General features: G+C 31.0%; 1 protein-coding gene across 1 annotated transcript in view; it reads right to left on the bottom strand.

The window, feature by feature from the left end:
- The window catches only part of LOC148301181 (uncharacterized), a 50182-nt gene extending 28472 nt beyond the window's left edge, over positions 1-21710 (bottom strand). The window contains exons 1-2 of the mRNA XM_088273690.1: positions 21625-21710; positions 2575-2774 (exon numbers count right to left, since the gene is read on the bottom strand). Coding sequence (XP_088129816.1) covers positions 2575-2774; positions 21625-21710 — 286 coding nt within the window. The remainder of the gene's footprint in view (positions 1-2574; positions 2775-21624) is intronic.
- Positions 21711-22945: the final 1235 nt, after the last annotated feature.

Genomic DNA, 22945 nt, shown 5'->3' with positions numbered 1-22945 from the left:
CAGATGAAGAAGGATATGGATGTCTGGGTACAGAGCTAATGACCTATCATAGGGCGGTTAGGTGATCACTTAACACACGTGCAACATTCACCATTCTACTTATGATTGACCACCTCACTACTTAAATTATCGAAAGTTCTTTATATTTGATTCACATCTAGATATATGATCAATGTCATAACAATCAGGTTAGAATAACTCCTATGTGGAGAAAACCCAGATATAGGAACAAGAAATCTCAACTCCGTTATTAGTTTTAAAATTAATTTAATCAAAAATGAAAAATTCAAACAATAGTAAAAACAGTCTTAATCAAGGAGAAGACCGGTAAAATTGCTAGTAAATAGAAACCTTATACAGAAATATCACTAAATTTATTATTTATTTATTGAAACTGCAGGGATACAATACGGCAGAGATTTCCAGGACTGCAAATTATTCATTCAAGTATTACACAATAAAAAATGTTAATAAATAAAGGAGTAGGAACGCAAAAGAAATCTTTTGTGTATTAAGAAGGTTATTACTTTTTAGTACGGAGTTAATAAATATTGTATAAAAGGCCTTTTCAATGACGTTGTAATCGGCTGAAATAAGCGAGTTTCATTCTCTCTTTGTCCCTTTTAGAATGTTCGCTCTCCGAGTCGTAACTAACTTAGCATGGAGATTCTATGGGCAAAATGCAAATTATTTTTTTCTTATTTTGCGGTAATGACTTTATAAAAATCTGGAATTGTTCTTTCAGAGAAAGATTCGCTTTATGCAGCATATTTTAATTTTACGTCGTAGCTAATAAAATACGTGAAATCGTACAAGTAATAAAGAAGTTTAAGACGCATTGTAACGTGTTAACATACATCACAACTATAAATTGGATTCCAAAATGAACGAGTTATAAAGAAGGTTTTTTTTTTTTAAAAAAATGACACAATGAATTCTCAATTAAATATTTGTTGTCTTATGATATATCCTTTATGAGTCCGCTTCCGTGGTGTAATGATCAACACGATCGGCTTCCGTTCTGGAAGTCCCGGGTTCAATTCCCAAAAAGAGGGGTTAAATAAAAATAAATGATTTTTTCACCCCAATATTTATTCAATATTACCCTGGACTGTTACCTGATTTGTGTTTCAATGTCCTCTTCTCTATTAATGGACTGTAATTCTTAAAATATAGTGTTTATTATAATTTGCAACATAAGGTAGTTCATTGCTAATCACTGAAATTGTGTTAACATTTTTAACTTTGTTCCTCGAAATTATTTATTGATTAAGGTATGTATCTCAACGGTGGTATAAATGTTTTCGAGAATGGTATAGAAAAGTCTGGGCATTTACAAGATTTGCGACGTTTCACTGACCATTTTTAGTGATCAATTTATACACTGGAAAACGTTTATGAAATAAATCAAGTAGCATTTGAATTAAACCAAAAATAAATAAATAAAAACTAATAAATAATAAAACGTGTTACAGAGATATTATCAATTTGTTTTATTTTTTTATTTCAGAATTACAAATTACATTTTTATATTCAATAGTATCAACACCCAATCCTACAAATTCGTGTAATATGCTTCTTTAGCGTAAACTTAAGGTTCTTTTTAGGGGTTAAAAGGCCTTGTCCGACCAACTAAGTTTACAAACCGTTCTCCGTTTTCAGGCTTACTAAAGTAATTGACCATACTGTCTGTCAAAAGTTAGAAAATACATAGATACGTATACCAGTTACAATTTACGGAAACAGGATTTAAAAATTTATACTTGATATTCAATTGCACAAAAAGTACTTTGATACGTTTATCAAATTCCAATACCAAGTTGACTTTAGCTTGAAAGTTACTCCGTTCTTTCAAGGTGAGGCATATAGTTAACCTTTGAGAATGAGCTATTTATAACTCAAACACCATCACAAAATAATGCAGAATGCATCGAATCACGTGTCATAACAGATTTAAGACAAAAGTGGTTTATTAAGTAACACTTAAATTAAAAATGTATATATATTACCACAAAGTAACAGCTGAATCAATTGATGTAAAGTAACTCCACAATTTGAGCATCCAATTTCAAACAATATTTTAAAGTTTTAATTTTGAATATCTCATCAATAATAACAATAAGTCTGGGCAGTCAGACTTCAATATTCTTCATCTTTGATGAGATGTCAAAAAATAATGTGAAAATATTTCCAGTAATTGGAGATAATCCAGATTTTGTGAACAAGTATTTTGACACACTCAGAATGTTGTAAATATTTGAAAGCTTTCAAAAATCTAGCAAAATCCTTACTTTCGACAGTGAAGTAGTCAGTTTTGATAACTCAAATATGGCCTACATTTTGATACGTAACGAACGATATTGGTACTGTACCTATACATATAATATTTCTTCCGGAAGGAGGAGGAAATGGAAATAAGGAAAAGGCGTATTTCCAGCGTTGGAGGTCAGAGGGCTCTTAAAAAAGAAGAAGAAAACATATAATATGATACATATCTACCATAAAAATTCTCAATGCCAAAGTGCATCCGGCTTCAATTTTCGTTTCCCGTCAAAAGGCAACATTGTTCAATACGCCCCCACTCTTGCTCATCGGGAACAAAAATGTTCAATGAGGGATGACATTTGAACGTAACAAAGGAGCCTGGTACTTGAACAGAGTGTACCCCATTGTGTTCGGGTGAGGGGGACCCCGCAGGATTGGAGGTCACTTGGGGAATGGGAGCCGGAGAATCCCCACCTAACGTTTTTGACCTTAAAACCCAAGCAACTGTTCTGGAATTCGGTTCAAATTCTTATTCATTGTTAAATGCATACACAGTTTTATTTACAGTTTAGGTGCAATTTTCATTTCAACTGGTACAGCGGAACCTCTCATATCGAAGCAAAATTCGTTCCAGAATCTTACTCGTTAAGCGAAACACTTGTAAAGAGAATTATTTTTTATTTTGACTAGCGCGGAAGTCCCGTCTCATAAGTTCATGTTGTAAAAAAAGGACTTGCCTTTTCTCTGTAACTGGTTCGTTAAGGAAGCAACTTTTTCAAATCTTTTTTCCTCGTTATGCGAATTACTCGTTAAGAGGGGTTCCACTGGATATTCAAGTTACCCGAGAGTGTAACTATGAACGTTATGAGAGGTCTCTCTTATTCTTTTTTTACATCATTAACCTTCATTGCTAGTATATTGATAGTAATCAATAGTTGCATACAATTTTCAGATACGTATGTTTTGTAGTCTTCCGATTAAATTAAATGAAATTGAAACTGTCCACATTAAAAATGTTGTAGGTGTTTTACTCTATGGTAGTTCACTACGCTCCTCCAAAAACTAAATGTTAATCGTTTTAGTGCCGAAGAGCATGATCGCACTTCTAGGTAGCTCCATAAAAAAATTATAGAACTAAATTGGTTAAAATTTATGTTAATCATCCTAATTAAATTTAAGCACTCTCTTGAATTTGGTAGGAATTGAACCAGTGATGACGAATTCGCAATCTGGTACTACAACTACACGACAGTCTTGTCTAAATTGTTGACAAGGGTTTTTTGAAGAAATAGGTATATGTTGTATCATTTTTGGGATATTTATATCTAAGTATCTTGATATAAATATCTTTAAAAATTGAGCAAATAAAATTAGTAAAATTTTTTTAAAGATTGTTAATGTTACATATTTGTGTTTATTTTATTCATATGAGGTGAAAAATTAAGCCATGATTGTAAAATTTATGTTCATTAAATAAAATAAAATATCTTTCTATATGCCAAAGTATTACTACAATTTATTTTAATTGATTGACATCAATAATCAGAAACATAATTTAAATTGCTTCAATTAACTAATTAACTCTTCAAACTACTATTACGATAATATTAGATATTGGTTAACCAAAGTGGGAAGCGGTGGTAACAGTGGAAAGCTCAAATTACAAAACTTGTCGGTCCTAAATTTCTTATGTCAACTCTCATAATTATGTTTGTTATTTAACCCTATATTCCAGTAGATTTTTTTAACCCTGCTAAAATTTCAATAATATAACTAACTAACTAACTAACCATCACGCCGCTTCTCCGCAGGGGTAGGTAGAGAGAATAGACCACCACACCACTCTGTCTTTGCAAACATTCTTCGCCTCTTCCACGTTCATGCATCTCCTCATACATACTCACCGCATGTTACGACTCCTAACCTGACCACTTTCAAGTATTTGGCATACCTGATCGAGCCATGTTTTTCTCAGTCTTTTTCTGCTCCTTTTTCCACTTACATTTGCCTCATAAATTTGTTTTACCGTTCTTTTTTCACTCAATTTCAATAATATGCTTTCAATATTTTAGTACTCATTATCTTTATTTGTTCGGAAAATAATTATTAACATAAAAAGCAGTTAATAGGCGTTATCGATGTAATTTAGATAGGTTTAGTAAAATGAAAATGGTTTTTGGAAAAAATTCGTAAAAAAAATAATCGTAAAACAAATATACATAAGTGACCAATAAAGTTGCAAATAGAAGCAGACAAAGATAAAAGAAAACTTGAATATATCAAGTACTGCAAGTACTTAAAAGTGGTCAGAAGTTGTATTTATCTGCCGGTATGTATCAGGAGATCCATTAATGTAAAAGAGGCGAAGAATGTTTTTAAAGATAAAGTGGTGTGAAAAAGCCGGCAGTATGCGTAAATTGTTACTCTCACAATAATCTCCACCCATTGGAGCATAGAACACTCGATCGTATTGATCAAGTGTCCTGTAAACACAGATATCATGCAAAGGTGATATTTAATGATAACAGAGTGAAAAATTACTAATATTACTGTTTCTAATTCTACAAATCAACCCGAGATTCCAGAAAGTCATTCGATAATAAAACCATATTTTAAAATAACAACCTTTTGTATTTTTTTCAATGATGTTGGTTTTGTGATAAATTAGTATTTTAACAAATTTAAAAAAAGATTTTTATATCACTTTCCGTATTTTTTTAGAAAACAATGTTTCCTCATTCAAACATTTTTCCGTTCCTCAAGGGTTACGAGTATTTATTTCTTGTGTGAATCACTGGATATTAGGCGAATAACTTAGTGCAACTTAGAAGCGTTTCAAGAGGGTGACTATTGACATTTACAGGGTCGGCTCAAAGCATTACCCAAGTTGCTATCTTAAATACCAAATAATTATTTAAACACATTAAAAGCTATTGCTACACCGCAATTATAAATGATTTATCTGAAAGTTAAATATTCCAATTCAAAAAATGTTTTGCATCTCACAATTTACCAACAGACAAAGGAAAAGTTAGAATAGATGGTATATTTTTGTAGTGATGTATTATTACATAAAAAAATATTTTTAAAACAACTTTGAGTTTTAACACCCTTTTTTTCAAATACTTAAATAATGAAAGTGGAATTGATCAAAAACATATTTTCACATATTTGCCATAGTGAATTGGGCACTACATTGTATCGAAGAGTATAATTTTGATCGTTAATTATATGAAGACAAGGTGATCAATTCTACGCTTTGGGTATGAGTCAAGGGTCGTTTTAAATAAATAAGTGAAAAATCTCGTTTATTTGTTTTTACTCCTCTGGAAATTAAATTTGAATACTTCAGCACTGTAGTTAAACGCATTAACCATTTTACTACGGAGGTTGAATTATTAAACCAAAAAAATGGATAAGTGTAATTTTTTAACAGTTCCGAATTTAATGAATGATTTCATTAATTGATTTGGCAATGATTTTGTGGGAATAAATATCCGTTTTTAACTTAAGTTTTACTTAGTAAATACCAATTTACTTTTTAAAAATTATGACACGTGTTTTGATGCATTCCACTCATTCTACGGTGTTTGAAAATGGTGCGGAATGCATCGAAACACGTGTCATAATAGATTTTAAGAAATAGTAATATTTACCATGTTAAAATTCACTTAAACATATGGATAATTTTTTTTTTAAAAACCTACGTCGAACAAAATTGATATAAAGAGGATTTTCGATTGATGCATTTAGTGCTAACATTTAAAAAGGTCATTGTTAAATATCCGCTGGTCATGCATTTAAGGTAAACTCCTCTGCAATTAACCAATTGAAGAAATAAGTTAACGATCCGTTATTAGTCCACAATACATACAATTTACCAAACGAGCGAAGATAATCTCCCAATTACTTAAATGAGTATCGGGAACATCCACAAATGAAGTCAATGTCAAGCTACATCAAGAATAACAAGCTTACGACAGCTCGTAGGATAATTTTATAGAAACCGCCCCATGTCGCTCCGTCTAGGCGTATTTGAACGGACACTAATTTATATCTAATGTGACATTAAACATGAGCAAATATAAGTATAAGCAAATATACTATTTTTACGAAAAATAAATTACAATACAAGAAAAATAAAAATATTTTCCATGATCATATTGTAATATAATAAATTAATATGAATAAATAAATAGGAGAATAATAATAATAAAAAAAATAAAAATTGTATCAACACGTAAGTATTTCGGATCAACACAGGCCACGCCTAAAGACCAGTTATACATATAGTAAAAAAATATATCTATGAAATAAATTCATAAAAAAAAAAAAAAAAATTAGGATGTGTGTACTCATATGTACAGCATCATGAGATCAATGACATATGTAGGAGTTCTAAAATGTTTAGTAGTTTAATTGTCAATCAAGAGTAGAATAATATATCTTGCACGTCTGTAAAGATTACTCTACGACAGTCTCATAAGCTCTGTAAATACTTCCGTATTCTTCTTCATTTATGTTGAGACAAACGCAGTGGCATAGTTGTGTAGACGCTCTACTGCAAAACTGGCGTCCCTGGGTTGATTTCCGCCAATTACAAAATGAATTCAAGAAATATTTATTTTCAATTGGCCTGGGTGTTTGTGATGTTTTTTCATATTTACCTTCCCTATCCTTACTATCTTACCTGCAGACAAGCCTCTTAAAGGAGGAGCATTGCGGGTTTTTCCTTTAAAAATAAAATAAAAACATTATACAAAAAACTATTTACATTTTTAAATATTTGAGAGGAAAAAACATTCGCATAAATACCCAAATTAAAAACAAATAAAACGTCCACTCGTTTTACAGCAAGTACGATTTAATAATTTATTTTTGAATACCCGAACAGAGGACGTTATCTCTAAGTATGATCGTTTCTTAATATTGTTCAGCAATTTCGGTTATAAGATCTGCTGGCCTGTACCAAATCGAGAAATTATGAGCTACGACGGTTATTCCTCCCAGATGTCACCAATTTGTAACAATTAGCGGTGGAGATCAGGCTAAAGAGAAACTGTGAAATCGCCAGCTTAGACCCACTTAACCGGAAAATCGACGAGCCAATGTGCTTAGTAAGGACTGTTGATATAAAACAACCCAGTAGAAAGATAACGAAATAAATCACATATATTGAAAATTAATCCTTCCATACGTACATTAAAAATGTAATTAAAACATTAGTACACAAACTTTGTCTAAAACCTATGTTCATTTATTATTTTTATGCTATTTGTAATAAAATGTACTGACGGCTTGTGATTAATACATGTACATATGTATCTGTACTGATCATTATCTGTATAATGCGACGTTCCATTAGGTAAAAATCAAATCTTTATTTTTATTTATTTATTTCGTACAACACATAATATTCCTTTAAATTTTATAATAATATGCCCTCACTTGGTTTTCCTATGCCGAAGGAACATTTCACAATACTTGTTCCATTAGAAAGCTTTTAAATTTTAAGGAGATCTAAAATCATTAATGATATGGCTAAATAACACGATTTTTTTTGTATTTACTCACTCCAATTATCCTATTAGAAGTAGCCCTTTTATAAGTAATTCCTTTTTTACCAATTTAATGGATAATGGATATGGTTATGGAGCTTGATTGAGAAATATTCCTCATTCAAGTCCTTTCACCAAACTTGGTATGTTTGCCCTTTTTGGTATGTTTCTGTGTTTTAAGCCTTGCGATTCTTTGAATGTTATACATAGTAACATATGTTATTATTAGTGAAATTTTTGAGAAATTAAATGCATACATTTAAGGATTATTCTAACAATTGTTTGACTGTCATGAGTTTATAGTCATTTATATATTTGGTATACATAAACATATGTTCATATACATACATGGCTACGCCCTCTTAATGTACCTTACACCCACACATATTCATGAGCTGATAATAGATAAGATAGTAGTTTGACGGATCAATAACTCACTCCACGATAAGTGCAACTTATCACGTGATTCTATTTGTTAGTATCTCATGAGCTTTTTTCATCTAATTCCTTATCAATCTACGGATGACATTGAATACAACCTACCCATTTGAACACAAGGACAATAATTCTTAAAAGATCACTGCGACGTCACGCTTCTTGATTAGTCCAATAGTAATTTGGTACTATATTCTATATGCACGACAAGCTTGAGTTTTATATTTATTATTGTGTCGGGTTGTGGTCCCGTGGTTAGTGTCGCAGACTCTTGAGAGTTTCTCGGTTTGAACCCACTTTACCACAATTTGATACCTACCTATTTCTTATAATAAGCTGCTTAGGCTCACAAATAGTATGAAATTTAAGTATTTTTGTAAACAATAAAAAACACAAATATATCTCTTTTTTAAAAATAATTTTGTTTTTATCGAATATCAAATATGTATTAATACGCTAGTCTGCCTTTATTCCTGGCAAAGGACCTCAGTGGTTTGAGATAGGTCATATAGAGTATTCCGTTGCGGACCAATATAATATACATGCTCGTACATATGGCACGGAGTTAAAAAAAATGTTTTAAGATATGTAGTCTACCGATTATTTCAGGGAAATTGGTTCGTCCGCCATTCCTATTCAAGGATTCTTACATATATTAGTCTCTCTTATTCATCTCATCTTTTAAATAGTCTCACGGATAATCCTGTTTACATTTGTAAAGCACTTCACAAAGTATTTGCCGAGCGTTTCTCTACCCTGAATATTGAAATAAGTTCGTTTCTATTGACTAAGTGACTTCATATTACTAATTATACGCCCTTCTACTCGAGTGTTTGTTGGATCTTAAGACCGGGTTATCCGATTCGACGGCTCGGTCTATTAGGCGTGCTATTTAAAGCGACACTCGCACTGCCAAACTTTAAACCGATTCATCATTTATAATTTAAGACATGAATTATTCATCCCGTTTGAAGAAATAATTGGATTGACAGCCTCTATACAGAGAAACCAATAGTTTATATAATTCAAAAAGTTTTTTGTTTTTGTTAATTATAAGGTCTAATTGCACTAAGAAATAAAGATAAAGTATAATACTTAGTACGAATAAAATACCAACCTCCATTTATACTTAGAATAGCCAATCAATGTACGTTTTCACTGAATGATGATGAGACAAACATGATTCTTTATTTATTCGACTTATTCATATAATAAAAATAATGATAATTTATATGGCGCCATTTTCTCAAAATATTACCTCAAGGTTACATAAAGTGATACTTTGAGTATTCAGTATGTGTTTGAATATTGCTACCGCCAGTCCATCTTCGTAGTAAAGGGTCCGCCAAATAACTTTTTTTTTTTGAAAATGCTATAAAAAAAAAACTAACTAGCTTCGGCTGTGTGGCACGTAGCGCCGTCCTGTTGAAACCAAATGTTGCCAATATCCTCCTCTTCAATTTTTGTGAACAAAAATCCGTTCAACATGGCCCGATAACGATCGCCATTGACTGTAACGGCCACTCCTTGCTCATTTTCAAAGAAAAATGGCCCAATTATGCCTCTGGACCAAAATCCGCACCAAACAGTGACTCGTTTTGGGTGTACCGGCTTTTCAATGTATGCGTGCGGGTTTTCTGTGCCCCAAATACGACAATTTTGCTTGTTTACATACCCGCCAAGATCAAAATGAGCTTCATCCGAAAAGATGATTTTTTTGGCAAAATCGGCATCTTCTGTAAGTCGATCGCAGGCCCACTCAGCGAAGCGAAAACGCATTGGATGGTCAGTTGGCTTCAACTCCTGAACCAATTGGACTTTGTATGGCGTCATACCAAGGTCTTTATGCAAAATTCGTCTCAATGATGTCTCCGAAATGTTCAATTGTTGAGAACGACGGTGAATTGATGTTGATGGCGCTTCACGCACACTTTCTGCCACAACATCGATATTCTCGGGTGTACGCACTGTTTTTGGCTTTTCACGCTTTGGTTTATCGATGAGGATGCCAGTTTCTTTCACTTTTTTCACAAGATAACGAACATACGGAGCTGACGGTGCTTCTCTTCTTCCAAAAACCGTACGCAATTTTCGCACACATTCTGCAACATTACCATGATTTTCAAAGTAATGTCGCAATATTTTCCAGCGTTGTTCAAGCGTATACACAACCATATTCGCTCAGCGGAAGGATAAAACTAATTATCTGTCAAATCAGACATGAGCTAAGTATTACCATTCACGAAATAAGCACTAGTTGAAAAAAAAAACTTTAGATGGCGGACCCTATATTATATAATGGTCAGGACGTTCATCTTCCATGCTAGAGACTCCGGGTTCGATGCCTTGGGGGTGAAAATAAATACGAATAAATTTTCAATATAATATTTATCTAATACTACCTTCGTCTGGTACCTGGAGGACAGGAGCGATCACCTTGCCTTCGTGTACGATACGATATAGTGCTCTATGCACCATTGGTGACTGTTCGTTTATTTAACATCATAAGAGTATGATGTTGAACAAACGAACATTTTTATTTTTAGTAATATATGTTAGATATTGTATTTTGTTTTAGATTGATAATCAATTTCATAATTATACGTTCTTATTACTCGATTGTGGTTTCGATTATTTAGTGGATTATTTATATGAGTGAATTATCCACTAGACCATATAATCATTCGGTGTTCTGTTTCATGAATAATATTGATTTTTTAGGTGAAAAAAGGGGGATAAGATAAAATTTGAATAAATTAATACAATTGTAGCCAGCTTTATTACAAAAATTTCCATATTGTATATTTTGTGGCTATTTTGCTTTATACTCTGAGATTCATTCACAGGCTTAAATTCCGCCATTCAGTGGATTTCGCCTATTTCAGCACTAAATGCAAATAATCCACGTCGATGAATGCTGCTCTGCGGATGCTAGATCAGTTATCTCATTTGATATAGCGGGCTTTGAAGTACCCACGTAATTAAAACTTTCAATTAAATCGTCGACAGTGCGAGGCTACAATCAATACGGTAACAGTGACCAGACGTCAGCTTAAGTTGTATCGACTGCAAACCAAATTCAATTTGTTTCATCTGTTCATCAAGTGAACACACAAACTGGGATCAAAATACTATACATTTCTTTTCACATAATTCAAGTTTTTTAAATAATTCGATGAATTCGAAAATGAAAGTTGCTTGAATGTTTTTCGCAAATATTTTGTGGCACATTTTATAAACTTTATAAAATAAAACAACTTTTTTTTAATCACTTTTTATTGGTACACTTTATCCAACCAGTTTTGACAAGAATCTTGTCATCATCAGGGTTTATGTACTAAATTCTAAAACATTGAAATACTCATAGTTAATTACCCTTCCCTTACCAAAAACTTCTACGCACTCCATACACCATTTGAAAATATGATTTAAAAAACTCCTAAATGTTGTTTTTATTGTGCATTGCGTAGTGAATGTCAACTCCAAATGACAACTTGTGAGCTACGAATGAAAAAATGAGATAAGTTTTTTCGATATAATTAACGAAAGTGTGTTAAGACGGTTTGGACATTTGGAACGAATGAGTGAGGAGAGTACGGTAAAACAAATATACGAGGTGAACGTTATTTGAAATAGAAGCAGAGGAAGACCAAGGGAAAATTAGTACGATGAAGTATTTCAAATACTTGAAAGTGGTCAGATCAGAGGACAGAGTATATAAAAAAATTCCACGAATATTAAAGAGAGTCAAAGAATGTTTTCAAAGGCAAATCAATTCTCTCTGCTTACTCCTGCGGATGATGATGGTAAGTTAGTCATATTGTTTAGAATGAAATTTTTACACTTTTTTTCATTTCAAGACTTAAAAGAAAGACTCTTTGATTATGAATCCACGGTACGGTCAACAAAAGATAATATAATAAATGTCTTTCCGTGATTGACATTTTTAATAAAACCGTGATCGCCGAACGTCAATTTGTGTGAATATTTTTTTCCCTCTGTTTTGCTTTGTCATCATCTGCAGTAACAAGTCTACACTAGCCCTTTTTCATAAAACGTTTTTTTTTTGTTTTGATTCAATTACTTTTTAGCTTCCTATTTCATAAAAATCGCGAATGATTTTCTTGAGAATATTTCAGTCAGAGTTTTTATTTTTGACAAAAAAAAATATAATTTGAAAGATGGTTTACCACTTAATACAAAATATGAATAATGCCAAAGATTAAATATATTGATCAATCTGCTTAGTCAATGGCTCGTATCGGCCTATAATAAAAATTCTATCATCTTAGTCAACGAGAAATCGCGTTTGCATATATAGGTATACATATAACGATAAATTTATCGTATTAATATTTGCGAATACTTTGATAATCTTACTCAACATTCCCGAAGCACTTAAATACGATGGCAATAGTTATTAATTTTCTAATTAACGCGTTTATATTGTTGACACCTTTTTTCTTGAGCTGCGAACGATATCGAAAGACGAGAAAATAAGTGCTGATCTAATTTATTTATCAGTCTTTGTAAGATCTATCGTACCTATCTATAACCGTATAATTGTGAAACTTGATAGCCATATTATATACCAGTAGCAAAAGTTCTCAATTTAAATTAAATTTAAAATTCAAATGAGGAATCTAATTCCAAGTTTAAAACATGAACGGATAATTTAACTGAAATGAGTTGTCAAAAGTCTATTGAGTAGGGTAAAGTTACCTAATACCGCACCGAAACGTTTTCGGAACTTTCAATATAATGTTTCCTCAAAATACAATAAAATAAATATTTTTTAACACAATTTTAACACAATTTTTGCAATCGAATACGCTCATTTTTTTAATCTTTTTGTATAAAAAAAAAATGTTAGCGTTTAAAAAAAACAAATGTTCCAAAATTCACCGATTGCTTACTAATGTTTACATATACATCTGGTGTTGTTTTCTGTTACATGTAAAATATGCTTTTATTGAATAACAATTTTCGATCGCTATGGCAGCGTCATCTGTTAAACGTTACAACAACACACGCAATAAAAGCCATTGTTCATGGAGAACAGTGCTAAAATATTGTGTACACACAAACCTTATTCAACATATAAGAAATTATGAAATTATGAAACCTTGTGAAATATGAATCTAATAAAATTAACATGTTGATCTGTTCCATGTGTCTGAAAGGGTATTCCGCAGCGGGATTCTTCTCCTTCTTTAACAAGAGTCTTTTTACGTTTTGTACATGTTATTTATATTTATCATACCAATTTTGTAATTTATAGTACTAATTTTTACGAATTAAATAGATTTTTTTTAAGTATATATTAATTATTAAATAAATTAAATTAAATTTAACAGAAATGAACACTTTTTGCTTACTTATCCCTTTGACTCATACTGAGCCACATTGACGTGTGCTTCGTAATAGCTAGTTACTAATGAATATTTCAGTTTATAACTTCATTGAGGTTCTCCTCCGAACCCATCTTTTATGACTGTAATGGGTCTCAGCGGTGGTCTTGATCACAGCTCGTCTTTGCGCGATCTCTCTCCATTTGGAATGATTCTGCTTTGATCCGTAGACATCTTTTGTTAATTTATCCAATTTTATCAGTGTCCACAAACTTTTTTTGCTGGAAAAACAGCTTTTTTGACCCTTCCTACCAAGTAACATAGAATACTCACACTATCTTTCATATATGAGATAGTGTGAATATTTTATTTGACTTACTCTTCTAAATATTCTTATTCTATATGATTCTTAACCATAAACAAACCTTATTATTCAAACACAAAATGCCGAACCCTCTTCTAGTGGAACTGAAGGTCTGTTGACGACAGTCAACAGTCCAGCTTCTCCTGAGGAGTTTTACATGGTTTTCTCCCAACGATGAGCAAATGCTGAGAAGTTCCTGATAGGCACACACTAGATTAACCCTCCTGTTTTCAACTCAGATCAAAATAAGACATCCTTTATTACGTTCAGAAAATCAAAAATCTACTTAAGGATCTATAAACCTTGTACATTTAAGCAAGGTAAATATTGTTATAAATGCATTTTACGCCAAAAAATAAACCTTAACATTCTACTTAGCCCCAGCCCAATATTTGCCTTCTGGATTCTCTAACTCCACCCAAAACATCTCATAGAACCCTAACATTGAGAACCACTGGTTAAAATATGTATTACAGTGTTGGCTAGCATTAAATTTTATCAATAATTACTTATTATGTTAAATAACGGTCATAGGATTAGTTGCCGCGAGTACAAATGTTTGCGTGTCATTTGAAAGCACCAAAACCATAAATGCGAAAGCTACTCGACATACACAAATTGGCATTTGAAATAGGAAATACGTGATTCAAAGGTCAAAGCTATATTTTTCTCATAAATTATTAGAATAACTAATCTGCAAATAGAACAATGTGTTTGATCTTTCAATAATAAGGCCAAGTGAGGCAAATTTAATTATAATATCAATTGATATAGTAGTAATAGAGTACACTAAGAGTTTTCAACTTATGATAATGTATCTTTAGATATTATTTAATTGTTTTGAAACAAATCATATGCCTCAATAAATATTTCTTTGCGAATGGACGGAGGAATTTTAAGTGTTACAGATAAATAAATATAAATTTTTACAGTATCTATAAAGTCAATAAATAAAGATATTTTTTAAATACATATTCTTCATCATAGATGATGAAGAATATGGAAGTCAGGATATTTACAGGGCTATGACCTGTCAAGTTAACTTAACCAGCCTAGGACAGGTCATAAAACCTGAAAATACTGAGATCTCTATATTCTTCAAAAACAAAAATAGCATTTTTGGTAAGTTATGAGATATTGCTTCTTAGCAATAAACCACCAATGTGCATTTATACTGAATGAAATTTTTAATAAATAAATAAAATAATTAGTGGAACAACGGCAAACGAACCTACTTATATTCCAGCCCATTTTGAAATGTGAAATGAATGTAAAATATCTTATTATCCTGTATAATAAAACGCTTAAATATAATGAATAACGGTATCATTATATCCCAATATATACAAAGTGTAATTATTGGAAATTAAATATATTGCAAATGTAAAAATGATTGCGAAATTTTCATAACAGAACAATAATATTTTACTATGCAAATTCGCAAAATATTTCAATAATTTCTTTCAGCTCCATCATGATAACATTTATTGTATTATGTGTAAATATTATTCTCGCACATTTACACAGCATTTAAATTTTCGATAACCACATGTACGAATAATGAACATATTACGTACGTATGTACGATGTACGTTTTAACGTACTTGGCGCTGTATTATTTATAAGTGTTAGGGGTTGGTTTCCGATGAACTGTTATGGTTACCACTTTAATCGGTGTTAATATTTCGACTCATCTTGCATATACTATCATAAGCCACAAGCCGAAAATGTGGAGTTTTATGTATACTTTGCATGAATTTCATCATGTCTTTAATAACAACTATTACCAAATTAAAAATGATTCAATATCATATTTTGATAGTCTTAAAACAAGCCTTAAATTAGAACCCTTTTAGTTAAATAAATAAATTAAATTTTCTGGCTTATGATAGTAAAAATCGTAAGGAAGTCTATATCCTTTATATCAACTAATTTAATCTTAAGAAATCGGGTATTTTCACTATTTTTTACAACGAAAGAATACAATGACACAGTTTTGATTTTAGTTTTAATTTTCCTACAATATTTAATGATCTTTTCAAATCTGTCTTGAAAACGGATAGTTTAAATTCACTACAAAATCAAATTTTGCGCGCTACTTAACCATAATACTCCAACCAATCGTACATCCTAGTGTATATCCATCCGTTTTTTAGGAGAAACTAACCGTCTCATGCAGTTATCATTTTATATTTACATTAACATAATGTGGTAATAATCGTAAAAATGGATTTAAGCGTTTATAACGGTATATTTCATTTGCGAAAAAATCATATCAAGTTGATTCAAGACCAATAAACTTTTATTGAAGCATTAAAGGCCTATGAAGTATAGCGATCATTTACATAAGCATATATAAGTTCTAAAATAAATATGTTTATTTTAATAATAATTAAACTAACTGCGGTTTTATGAAAACTTTTGTACTGCATACTTTCCCCTCATAAAGACTTAATATGATATTTACAGAGAGGATCACAAAGCACTTTATAAAAAAACACCCTTTTACCATGACATATGCGCTATAAATAAATTAAATTGTTTTGTCTCGACGAAATAAAAGATGATGGGGGTCCTTCAGTTACAACTCATCAAGCCCTATTTTTTATCGAGTATATATTTATTTAATTCATTCTAGGAAACGATTGCCAGAGTTGAAATCAACCGCATTTTTATAAATTTATCCAGTCAATTAAATTATTGTTTATTATACACATTAAAATTAAAGTTTTCTTTTTTAAACGTACTAAGTCATCTAAGTTTTGTAAAAATGTATAAATCAAAACAATGCAGCACGTTAAAGTTGACCAAGTATATAAATATGATCATTTTCAAATGATTTTTTTTCTCTGATTTGATTAAAAATATTATAAATCCATAAGCCTATCGTTGAAATCTAAAGATGACATTTTTTTTTAAATTATAAAATGCTCATTTCATAACAGTCATAATATAAATTGTATCCGACAAATGCAAAAATGTGTTTTGTTATAAAATACCAAACCCTACGTAACCAAGATAACAATATAACGAAAAAGTACAGGAATGACATATTCCAATAATTTTGATATAATATATTGAGCAATAGTGAACAATCAATATAAACTGATATCATTATAGCGATAGGATATCTGCTAATCAAATAGAGTATAAGACGAACAGCTACATTATAGTATTTTTACAATAAACTTTCTATAAAAAATATGCTATTTCCATCAAACTATACAAATGATATGAATTTAAATAAAGGTGGACTCAATTTATTAACCAATGAAATACCTTATTTCGTTTTATTCTATCATCTTTTCAATATACCGGTTAACTACATAAAATCCTTTTTTCAATTGTTGAATCACAGAACATAAATATTAAAATATTAGAAACTGCGTTAAAAAAATTATAGTCAACTGCTGGTTAAAATTACATCGCGCGAACATTTTAATTTTTTTTATTATTTACCGGCTTCATTATAATTTTACAAGCCACTTCATTAAAAACGTCTGCAATTAGACAAATTAAAGCGAGTTTACAGAAGACTGCTCACATACAAATATTGTTTGCCATCATTAAAATATAACTTTAAATAAAAGACGGCCAAGAATAACCTTTTGCGTAATTAAAAAAAAATGTTATACCAAAAAAATGGTGTACAGCGAAAAAAGAATTAGGTTGACTTTCGAACGACTCAATATTTTTCACATCTTTTTTATGAATCGCTGTTATTTTTCATCGCTTACATGCGTTTAACACAATTACTAAAAAAGTTTCTAAATACAATTTTAATACAAGAAAAACCTGCGAATATAACTAAATTTAAAAAAATATATACATCAAAGATATTCCTTAAAATATAAATAAATAATCGTGATGAACCTTAGAAGCGTTCATATATTTTTTTATGTTTTATTTTTCTAAATCTTATAATATTGTTTCGTCAATTTCTTAGGTTTATCATTTATTTATTTAAGAATCAACATAACGCCCACCTTTTCAATTCTGGTTTAGCCTTGATTAAAATTGCTTTATAGAAGTCCAAAAATTCCTTCCATATTTCTTAAAATATAATATATACTGTGATAAATGATTGACAAAACTTTTTACTCAAAAAGGAAAACCTGGTTTGCTATTTAACTTTTTTGAAGATTCTTATATATTTTTCATTTACTTCTGCAAACCCTTATCCGCACCCGATGTTGCATAGAGGTGATGGTGATCTTTTAAAACATGAAGGTGATCAGCTTTCCGCTTCAGGCACCATTCCAGAGAATTATTAATAAATATTTGAGTGAAAAATAAATAATAGAAAATAATTTGTCAACAATTAAATAAAATGTTTCACGTAAAAAAAATTAAGGCTTTAAATATAGAAGTCACAGGGACATTAGCGCCGACGTATTTATTTTATAAAATAATATGTTTAAGCTTATTTTAATTAAAATATGTATTCTCATTTTGATAACATGCTTTATAAAAATAAAAATAAAACATTTGGCGAGTTAAATATTGAAGTTCTTTTCTGATATTGCAAAAACCTCCTTTCACCTTACTTGATTTTTTATAGCAAGTGCTTAAAAAATTGTATCGAGATTACTTTGGATAGCCAAAAACAAACTTGATTTTTTTTTGACTACGCAGTAAAAAATCTATATCGTTAATAATTTGTGAAGCCAAAAACACACTCGAAATTTCCAAAATACGTATGAAAAAAAACTGTGTCGTGAAAACTTTGTATGGCCAAAACGCCACACTCGAATTTTCCAAAATATGCATGAAAAAAAATGTGTCGTGAATACTTTGTAAAGTAAAAATACACTTAAAATTTCCAAAATACGCATGATAAAAACTGTGTCGTGAATACTTTGTAAAGCCAAAAACACACTCGAATTTTCCGAAATACGCATGAAAAAATTGGAAATACCAGCTAACGGTGAAATATCAGAACGCATCAGCGAAATTCCTCAAACCGAAAATGTCTCGGAAAATCTCTTGAGCAAACTCGAGTAAAGTCGTGTTTTCACGCTCGGTAGTATCGTATTGTGCGGGTTCGGGGGCGAGGAGGAATTTTTTATCGCGGAATTGTGCTTTCATCCGAACAATATCACTCCGTGGGTGGGGGCCTTTATCCTCTGCGTTCTCAACCCATCGCCGAAACAAAGGGGGAGTTAATCAACTTAGCGCTCCAAATGCCGTCATCACTCTCTATCAAGACGATATTATTTTTTTCAATGCATTCGTCGACTCCGAGATGTTCCAAATGATTAAACGCCCAGACGACAAAACAAATATATGCGTCTCCGTAATACAATTTGTCATTTTTATTAGAATCTTATTAGTATCATTTACAAACAATCAGATTATGAATCGGCTGTGCGTTATATTATTTTTCAATGTTTATATATATATATATATATATATATATATATATATATATATATATATATATATATATATATATATATATATATATATATATATATAATATATATATATATATATATATATATATATATATATATATATATATATATATATATATATATATATATATATTTATATATATTTTTTAAATACCTTAATGAAACAATGAACACATTTAAATAAGAGCAAACTCTAGAAAATACACTTTATATATAATTGTAGCCAGATGCCTGGCATACAAAGAGTGAGCTTAGTAAATATTTTCATATTTTATGAATGGTAAATTAGCATTTCGCAAACTATTTGACTATAGAGAATTTATACATTATCTTATATTTTTGTGGATTTATTTAATTATGTTTATGTGAGGTGTATGTATTGCTGGAGTTGAAAATAAATAACAACCAAAAAATAAGTATTTTATATTTTTAGAAATGTGTACCTACTAAAATACTAATCGTTACTTTTGTCGATGTTCAAAAAAAAATTACAATAAATGACAAGTGAATCGAGTGAGTGAAAAAAAATCAGTAAAACATGTTTATGAGGCGAATGTGGTTGGCACGATCAAGTATTTCAAATTGGCGTGTATGTATGAGAAGATAAATGTAGAAGAAGCAAAGATTGTATGCAAAAAGAGATTGGTGTGACATTCTATTATCTCTGTATATCCTTTCGGGGAAGCGGCGTGATGGTTGGTTAGTTCGTTTTTTAGTTTATTTTTATCATATTATAATAAAGCGTGTATTTGAATGCACTTCATCACAAATAATAAAGCATGTGTTCAAACATTATTTAATATTCAATGGTTTAATGTCCTCTAAGCGCCTACATTTGTTCGGATAAAGACGCGATTACGTTACATATTGATAAGGAACGTTGTAAGATATCAGATGCAATTTTCGACGTCAATGCAAATATATAAATCCCGCCACTTTATATAAGTTTATCGTTTTAAATGCATTTAAATTTTAATTCATAATTCTACAAACATATTTTGACTGATTGATATTTTTTTTATATTATAAGTAATCATAAAATTAAGGACAATGTTTATTTTTTCGAAAATCGAGTATTAAAAAAAAACAAATGCCAATTGTATTATTAAAATATTAATATTAAGTTGTACTTCCACTTTAAGGCTTTAAAAGGCCAAAAAATCCAAATAAAATAAAATATTTGTACGATATTTAAATATTAAATATTGAAATAAAACACTAATTTATACAGCCTGCTAAATTGTATTTTATTATAAAAAACAGTTAAAAATAAAATTTGTGACAATTGTTTCGCATTGTTATGGCATTTTCAAACTACTGTCTAATGGTCACAAATTTAATTTTGATGTATTTTTAATAATAAAATACAATTTAGTAGACTCTTAAAATCAGTATTTGATGTCAATATTTAATAAATAAATTAAAATGGAGTTCTACAAATTAAACGCCAAATGTATAAATAAATGTGTTATGATATACGTAGGTAACGGGTAAAAACATTAACTGTTAATAAAAATGATATAATACCTACCATGAGCAAACAGCTTCTAGCTTTCGCCATTCCTTATTTGCAAATTGTCAGAACATTTTAATTTGAATAAAAATTAATCAGTTTAATCCGAATGTTTACTGCAGATGAGATGTTTTAATTATAATTTCCCGCTTTTAATTTTCCCTCCAGCGTAACGCTGTACGCTGCTGATAAATTTGAAAATTAATTAAAATAAATTAAATTTATAGCCGACGCCATACAACGGGAACGTGATTGTCAATTTGTAGTATTTCTATGAAATCAACGTTCATCATGGACACAATATGTATAAATTCACCACACCCCATACTCTTATGTAGGTACCTACACCAATTTCATCAGGGAAATTTATACTGTCTATTTTATTGTGATTTTATGTACAATTACAAGCAATCAATGAAATGGGAACCGATAATGCTCCATTAGCTATTCTAGTTGTTATGGATGCAAATGTATCCAGCAACACGTCATTGGAATGGACTGACGAATTATTATGCACTTTTTAATGAATTTCCCCTTTTTCATTTTACTTTATACAATACTTTTACAAAAGCATTGAGAGAAATGGATATTCAAATAAATATTGACTTTAATTTAAACGCACCGTTTATTTATCATGGGTACAAAATATCTTAATAAAAACGTACATTTTTTTAAATAAGTTTTTTTACTGACATTTCTTGGTAGAACTGTATTTTATTACTTTGGTACATTATCAGACTGTACAAAATTCTCCATAGTATAGTGGTCCGCCTCCATAGTGTAGTGGTTAGCGTGGTAGGCCACCATGATGGAGGTGCCGGGCTCGATTCCCAAGAGGGTCAAAATAAATATTTGTGATATTTCACTCTAATATTTATTTAATACGACCGTGGACTGGTACCTGAAGTGGAAGGCTGATCACCTTTCCTTCGTGTATTTAACGATCAAGATAACACTGCTTCTATACGATGCAGTGCCCTATGCACCATTGGGGTGCATAGGTGCACTGCATCTACGGAGGTGGACAGGGTGTAGGTACTGTAGGTATACGTATACCTACAGTACCTACACCCTGTCCACCTCCGTAATGTAATGGTCAGCACGCTCGGCTACCGTTCTGGAGATCCCGGGTTCGGTTCCCAAGGGGGGTAAAATAAATATAAGTGATTTTTTCACAGTAATATTTACTCAATATTATTACCCCGGACTGGTACCTGAAGCGGAGGGCTGATCACCTTTCCTTCATGTGTAAACGATCAAGATAACACTGCGTTTATATGACGCAGTGCCCTATGCACCATTAGGGTGCGGAAAGGGTTTGACACAAATCAGTGTTTGTTGAATTAAATATTTAAATTGTATCAACCACATATTAAGTCATTTCGAGCACCGGTAATATTATGTAAATATTTCAAAAATCTATTTAGAGACATGCCGAGCTTTTAGCTCGAAATATACTATATTACCTTATCCCTTATCACTACCTGACTGCAGCTTGTTGGACAGAAGGTATATTTCAGTACCTACACCCTATACACAAAGGTGCGGGCGTGCGAAGCGCATTGACAGACTCGGGCCATCGCCGGGTGTGCTCGCATAAAATAAATTGTTACACTTTTATTGGCCAGGTGGCGCGACAGCTGTCAGCTGGCAACCCCAAATGAGATGCTCCGGACCCGAAATTAATATAAATTTTTATCCGCTTCGTGCAGCCTATCGTGTCAAAAATTTTACGCAGGCTTAAAACTCATTACGGGCGATAAGAGCGGTGATGGAATGCAAGGGAGACTGGCCATCGCGAAAAAAATATTGTTTTAATTTTTTTAACCTTGACTTTGGTATTGTGAGTTTACTAACTTACTTCAGGTCGTTATTTTGTATTTTATTGTATCTTATTCATTGTGTACATGACATTAATTGCCAATTCATTTATTGTACAATACTATAATTAGTTTTTATTTTAATTCAATCAGACGATTAGATTTTTGTTGGTGTATTATTTGGTTGTTCTTATTTATGCTTTAACTCTTAATGTTGGTTGT

This window comes from Brachycentrus maculatus, unplaced genomic scaffold (assembly GCF_059751285.1).
Source record: "Brachycentrus maculatus isolate JH-2025_06_01 unplaced genomic scaffold, ASM5975128v1 h1tg000595l, whole genome shotgun sequence".
Taxonomy (NCBI): domain Eukaryota; kingdom Metazoa; phylum Arthropoda; class Insecta; order Trichoptera; family Brachycentridae; genus Brachycentrus; species Brachycentrus maculatus.
Note: the sequence above shows the minus strand (reverse complement) of the source record. Positions and strands in the feature narration are given on the sequence as shown.